We start from the raw sequence: 7,002 nt of genomic DNA on the forward strand, positions 1-7,002 counted from the left end.
GTAGAGGTGTGGGCCGTTGCAACTGTGGCCCGTGTGGCAGAATTTGTTGTACTCCTATTGGTGTCCTACCCATATCTTGAATTTGTTGCAATGGTTGACTTTGCTGACCCGCTCCTCCTTGAGGTCCCAAATATCCTCCATCACCCCATAATAAAAACCTTCCTCTTCATACCCTCCAAATTCGTCGTCATAACCCCCGTCATAACCATCTCCTCCTATTCCCGAAGATTGCCCAAAGGGAAGAGACGAATATTGAAAGCCCAATTGGTTTGACGGTCTAAATGTAGAAGTAGCATGGACAATGGTTGAATTTGGTGGTATTGGATAATTAGAGGATGATTGACCCGTAGTTGGGGGAAAGAAGTGTGACAATGGTGGAATTGTGGCAGAAGGGCTAAAGGTAAGATTGGGTTCAACTTGAGTAGTAATAGGCGGTGTGGTGTTGGTTGGTGTAGTGTCATGAGGTGGAGTAGGATTTGTGGTGGTATTAGGTATGGTGGTGTATGGTGATGGTTGTGTGGAAGTAGGTATGAATGATGAGGTCGTTTGACCCGTTGTGGGTGGTACTTGGGATTCTTGCATGATGTTTCTTGATGTAATGGGTGAAGTGGGTGAACCAATAATTCTGTCTTCTCTTAACAAGACTCGGTTTTGCCTCAGCGTTCTTTCAATCTCCGGGTCAAACGATAGTGGTGACGACTTGTGAGAGCCTCTAGTATGCATACACCTATAGTACCTGCACATTAAACACACCAGCGTAAACCCGAAAATAACAAAACAAAACTACTAAATTAACACAGGTTGCACACTACTCCCCGACAACGGCGCCAAAATTTGACGTGATGTCGTGGTCACAATCAAATTTAATCCAATTACTACTAAATAGTTAGTGGCAAGTGGGTATCGAATACAGGGAGTTTGTTGAATATGTGTTATTTAAAGGTTTATCTAAGTTAACTAAAATTAAACTAATTGCAATGAAAGTAAAGTTCAAGAGTTGGTTTGATTGATTTGAATTTAAAAACTAAGATTACTATTCTAATTGCAAAATGAAAGCTTTGGTTTGTAAACAATTTAGAGACGAATGACTATCTTTAGTTTCTGGTTTGCATTGACATTCATGGTATCATTCCACTAGAAAGAACTACATAGACATAGTTCATGTGTGATTACTTGTAGTGATGAAAGAGAACTAAGTACTCAGATTCCTAGAACGTGAGGTTGTTACCCGATGACCAATTAACCCTTACCCAAGCCTAATTCTACCCATGATATCTCGATTGCCAACGGCACCAAGAACGTATGATTTCAAATTAGATTAAAATAAGAATCAATAATTTACTAACAACTAATCACACACCATAACAAACAAAACATAAAGATAAAGTTTGTTATTCTAGAAATAAGGAAATCAACGCATAAAGTCTTACAAACCTTCAACTAAAGACAATCATAAAAAGTTTAGCCACTCATGGCTTGAACAAACATCATAACAAAAGGATTAATGTTCATATGAATCGAAAACACAAACCAATTGTTTAGAATTGTTTAGAACTAAGAAGAAACAGCCAAAATTGCCCCAAGAACTGCTCCAAAACGTCCCACAATGATTGCCCATGGAAAGACACCATAAAACACCTTAAAAGTGGGGAGTTACACTTTTTTCGCAGGCTCCACCGTAAGCTAGGGTGGCCACCGTAGCTTACGGTGGCTTAAAATGGTTTACGGTGGATTTAAACTGTCTTATGGCATCAATTTTTGTCAGAGTCTACTGTAAATTACGCTAGCTACCGTAATTTACGGTAGGCTTCAGCAATCAATTTTGTTTTCTTCATAACTTTCTCGTTTCAACTCTGTTTTCTTCACCGTTTTCGCCTACGTTCTCGTAATTTCATCCTCTATCATGTTATTTTCTTAATTCTTCAATTCCAATTTTTTTTTTCATTTATTCTCCGTCTTTCAATCTACAATCCAGTCGTGTCTATTCGAAGCTTTATTTCCATACTTTTAAGCTCCAAATATACCTGAAACACAAGCAACCGTAGTTATCTAATTCAAGACAATTACATGATCAAATGAGGGATTAACTCGTCTTTTAACACACTTAAGGGTTGTCCCATGGGCCACCCGTCACACTTCAACCAGCTCAGTGAGTCTTCATGTTCTATCTCCCCCTGACCACTGAGATGGGACTGATAGTAATATTCTGTTTCAAGAAAATCACAGTGGACAGTGGTAATCACACGACGTTGTGATGGGTTATAACATCGGTATCCTTTTTTATTCACCCCATAACCAACAAAGACACATTTTTCAGCACATGGATCAAGTTTGGATTGTTCGGTTTTGGGTATATGGGGAAAAACGGTACACCCAAAGACACGAGGTGGTAAGGTAAGAGGTGGGGGTAGTTTGGTGAATGTGGATAAGGTATCTAGGGGAGTTTTTAGGTCAAGGGCTTTGGTTGGTAAACGATTAAGAAGATACACAGCTGTGTTTATAGCTTCGGGCCAAAAAGATTTAGGGACTTTGGATTCAAGCATAAGGGCTCGGGCCATTTCTACCAAAATGCCATTTTTCCGCTCAACTACACCATTATGTTCTGGGTGTTTTGGGCAAGTGGTTTGGTGAATCATTCCCTTCTCTTGAATAAATTGTTTCATGGAGGTATTAACGTACTCCCCTCCATTATCAGATCGTAAGATCTGAATGTTGGTTTTGAATTGAGCTTGGACCATGGTGTAAAAAAGTCTAAATTTGTCAAAGACTTTAGATTTGTGTTTTAAAAAATATACCCATGTCATCCGGGTACAGTCATCAACAAATAATAGGAAGAAACGAAGATTTTCACCTCCATTCGTTTTAGCTGGACCCCAAACATCGGAATGTATTAGAGAAAAAGGTTCACTGACCCTAGTGTTACTTGGTTTGAAAGGTTTTTTATAGCTTTTGGCTAAGGCACATGTTTCACGGTCTAATGTACTGTTTGACAGAAAGAGTTTAGGGAGTAAAAGATGTAGATACACGACGAAAGGATGCCCTAATCTCCAAAGCCATGCTTCTCTACTCTTTGTTCCGTGAGCAAGCATCATAGTCCTTGACTGAGTCACCTCATCCACATAGTATAAGCCCTGTCGTTCAGTGCCACGCCCAATTATCTTTCCAGTTCTGATGTCCTGAAGATACAAAAATGAGGATGCATTGGAACTGTGCAATTGAGTTCCTTTGTAACATGACTTACTGATAACAATTTGTGTGTTAACGAAGGAACTTATAAACAATTTGACAATCTCATATTGGGAGATATTTCGACAGTTCCTCCTCCCTTTACTAAAGCATTTTCGCCATTTGCAGTCTTGATGTGGGTTCTGTTTGGTTTCTTTGTAGACATGAAGTCCGATGGCTCGTACGTCATCGTATCAGTGGCTCCACAATCAAAAATCCAAGAACTGACTTGATCACCGCTTTTCTGTGTTGTTAAATAGGCTTCCCCACTTGTTGACGGATAGTCCTTCAACAACTCATAGTTTCTGTGATTAATCATTTGCAAAATCCTTTTTTTAAATGTTGTCAAGAAAAAAGATTCAAAAAAATGACAATTCCCTTTTTCCTTACTTCACGTGCTACCCCACCACACCTTTACTTTTCCTTTCTTCTTTACAAAAAATATAAAAAAAACAGAGCAAAAAAACCTAGCCCCCAGACTTTCTTCTCTACCCAACACTTCTGCACTTTTAGAGAGAGAGAGAGAGAGGGGGGAGAATCAGAGAGAGGCGAGAGAGGAGAATCAGAGAGAAGCGGAAGTGTGTTGTGGTGGTTGACGCCAGAGATAAGAGGCCGGCGAGTGTTCCGCAGCGGTCGGAGAATGATGTGACGGTTACGTTGTCTGGCTTTCCATCAGGATCTGACGTGTGCAATTCCGGCAACAATAACAATACAACAGCAACCACAACGGTTCAGTTCAAATTTCGATTTTCGGAACGGATCATGCAACGCCGCCGTCGACGACGTTAACGCTGTCGTCACCGGGAACAGTGGTTGTTTTGGGCAGTGGATGCAGTGGTTGTTGGTTTGATTTTTTTTCGGAGTTTGATTTTGATTTTTTGGGTTTTTCTGGTTTGAGGTTGGATTGGCTGGGATAGATTGTAGATGATGAGCAAAGTGTTCAAGAATCAGAAACACTGCTCTAATACCATATCATCAGGTATAGAGATAAAATGATGTTTTTGATTATTGAGTTCATGTTTGAATACACATACATATGCCCAATTTATAGAAAACTGAAAACAAGAATAAAAGGAAAGACAAACAATAGCTGAGTTGAAGTCTTGGCTGTAAACCAGCTCTGATTGGGCTTTGGGCTAGAAATCCTCATAAAAATCTTTACTCAATTCTCTTCTTCCCGACAATTACTACACATGGTTAAAAAGAAATATAAGGTAATCGGATGCAAAAGTTACCAGATAAAACAAAAATAATTCAAATGCTTATTATAAAGCATATATTTTAAGTACAAAACCTCCTGCATCCTCCATATGTATGCTCTATCAATGTTTAATGAATCAAATTTAGGATATTCAAACTATGTATTGAATATATAAATTCTGAAACTGGATTTAAATACTAAATTCGATTTTGCACCCACTTAAAGTTCGATTCTATATGAGTTTAAAATTTGAATTCGGTTCGAATTCTTGTTAATATGATTCCATTTGAATTCAACAAAAAATAGTAATTTATTTTTTTTCTATTAACAAACTTGAATATTTGTTTTAAACATTGAAAGATCATAATAGTAGTTATAATATTAAATGACCAAAATAGTAGTTATAATATTAAATTTTTAATTATCATAAAAGTGTTTAAAAAAAGTAGGAGAGTGAGACAAGTGTACGAGAGAGAAACTTCCATTGTGAGCTTTAAAACATATATTATCAAAGACTAATTCAAACATTTAATTCTATGAAACAACCACACCGAATGGAAACTTCCGTACGGAGATCACAAGCTGACAATTTTTCATTCAAAAGCGTGTGCTACCTATTCTCAATATGATAACAACAATGCTCACTATGTCACTATCTTTCTTTTATTTATATCTACACACCCAACATCTATCCATCATTATAAACTTCATCTTCTCCATTTCTTCTAAAACACACACTCAAAAGCACAATCAATATGTCTCTTACAATTAACTTTGTGCTGCAGAAAAGTGACTTGACACTCAATAAATTAGCAAGAGCTCCCATTAATGGTGTCAAGACCATAAGTGTTATATCTTGTAAAGCCAAAGAACTACAAATACATAACAAAAAGAATTTGTACCAAGTTCTTTCTGTTGAATCCCATAATGTTAGTTTGCATGAACTCAAGAAAGCGTACCGCGCCAAGGCTCTTCAGCTACATCCCGATGCTTGTCCGTCCTCGAAAAAGGAGGAATGCACCAAGCAGTTTGTGGAGTTACACGAGGCGTATGAAGTTCTTTCGGATCCACAATCTCGACGAATGTATGATTTGAGTCTGGTTGGAGACCATGCATCCGGTGAACAAAAGGTGCATTTTGCGCGGACAGTGTGGGAGACGCAACTTGATGCGCTTAAGCAACGATCGGCTACTCGTCCTAAGAGAAGGAACATTTGTTTTGTGTAATGTCGTGGGTTTTTATAATGTTGCATATATACATTGTTTTATTATATTTTTTGTTACGCAAATTCGTTAAAATTCGTTTTTAGGCGTACCATAGTATGTGTAATTATGTGTTAATCCTTGCTATTATCGAGGTGATATTGTGCAACACATGTAACGGTGAAAATTTTTAAGATGAACAAGTGTTGAAATTACACATTCTAAACATGAGATTGTATATGTAAAGTTTGTTTAATTCCGTTTCCAAATCATCTGTTTTTTAAACAGAATAGAGATACCCTACTACCAAGATGTCCCTTTCAAACGTTTGTGTGTATATATATATACACACACGCACGCACATGGTGCTCATACTTAGTTATCTAGAGTTCTAGACGCACCTTGTTCGAAAATTAATACGCTTATAATTTACTTTTAAGAATGATATCAATAAAACATATACAAATAAAATCATTTCTAGAATGGAATAGTGAATAATTAATTTTGTTTCACGTACACTGTTATCAAACAGTAAAACAAAACACTAATTAGAGTGATGAAATTATGAAAAGTAAAAAAGAAAATTTGTTGTATATATATCACCTTCTAGAGAAAAAAGAAAAAGAATGCTTTGTTATTTTAAAATATATTTTACTAGATTATAATCCCGTGTATTACACGGGTTGAATAAATGAATTTTATATACCAAATAATAAAACACTATCTTTTTAAAAGTCTTCTTTATTGCACGGATTGAAGAAATGTAATTTTAGATATTAAATAATAAAATAAGTTATATCTATAAGAACCATATGTATTGTAGGGGTTGAATAAATGTAATATTATATACCAAATAATAAAACACTATCTTTTTAAAAGTCTTCTTTTTTGCACGGGTTGAATAAATGTAATATTATATATCAAATAATAAAAAAAAATCTTTCAAACAATTGTATTACACGGGTTGAATAAATGTAATATTGTTTACCAAATAATAAAAAAGTTATATTTTTAAAAACCCCCCATATATTACATAGGTTGAATAAATATGATTTTATATATCAAATAATAAAAAAAAATATTTAAAAAAACTAACGGATTTTTTTTATATTTAAAGTAGGATAATATTAATCTTTATTTATTTAGTTAATATAAGATTGAAAAATCATATGATTGAATAAGTGGGAGGTTGTATGATGATAAATCGGTTAACCGTACTGAATGATAAAGATAATAGTGATTGTTGAACAAATTAATTAATCGAATTTAACAGAAACATTTGTGATGTTAGGTGGATTTTTTTTAATTATTTGAAAGTTAATATGAACTTTGGAATTCGTATGAATTCTTATTTGATTTGATTAAATATTATTG

The 7,002-nt window shown here is 35.5% G+C and overlaps 1 protein-coding gene across 1 annotated transcript; it reads left to right on the forward strand.

Annotated features, from left to right (window-relative positions):
* The first annotated feature begins 5,181 nt into the window (after positions 1-5,181).
* On the forward strand, positions 5,182-5,652 carry LOC110870003 (chaperone protein dnaJ 20, chloroplastic). Its single transcript, XM_022119200.1, has one exon. The coding sequence runs from the start codon at positions 5,182-5,184 to the stop codon at positions 5,650-5,652; it is 471 nt and encodes a 156-aa protein (XP_021974892.1).
* The last annotated feature ends 1,350 nt before the right edge of the window (positions 5,653-7,002 follow it).

Source organism: Helianthus annuus, chromosome 8 (assembly GCF_002127325.2).
Source record: "Helianthus annuus cultivar XRQ/B chromosome 8, HanXRQr2.0-SUNRISE, whole genome shotgun sequence".
Classification (NCBI taxonomy): domain Eukaryota; kingdom Viridiplantae; phylum Streptophyta; class Magnoliopsida; order Asterales; family Asteraceae; genus Helianthus; species Helianthus annuus.

Excerpts from the sequence above, each read along its gene's own strand:
- LOC110870003 (XM_022119200.1), top strand. The coding sequence starts at position 5,182 with ATGTCTCTTACAATTAACTTTGTGCTGCAGAAAAGTGACTTGACACTC.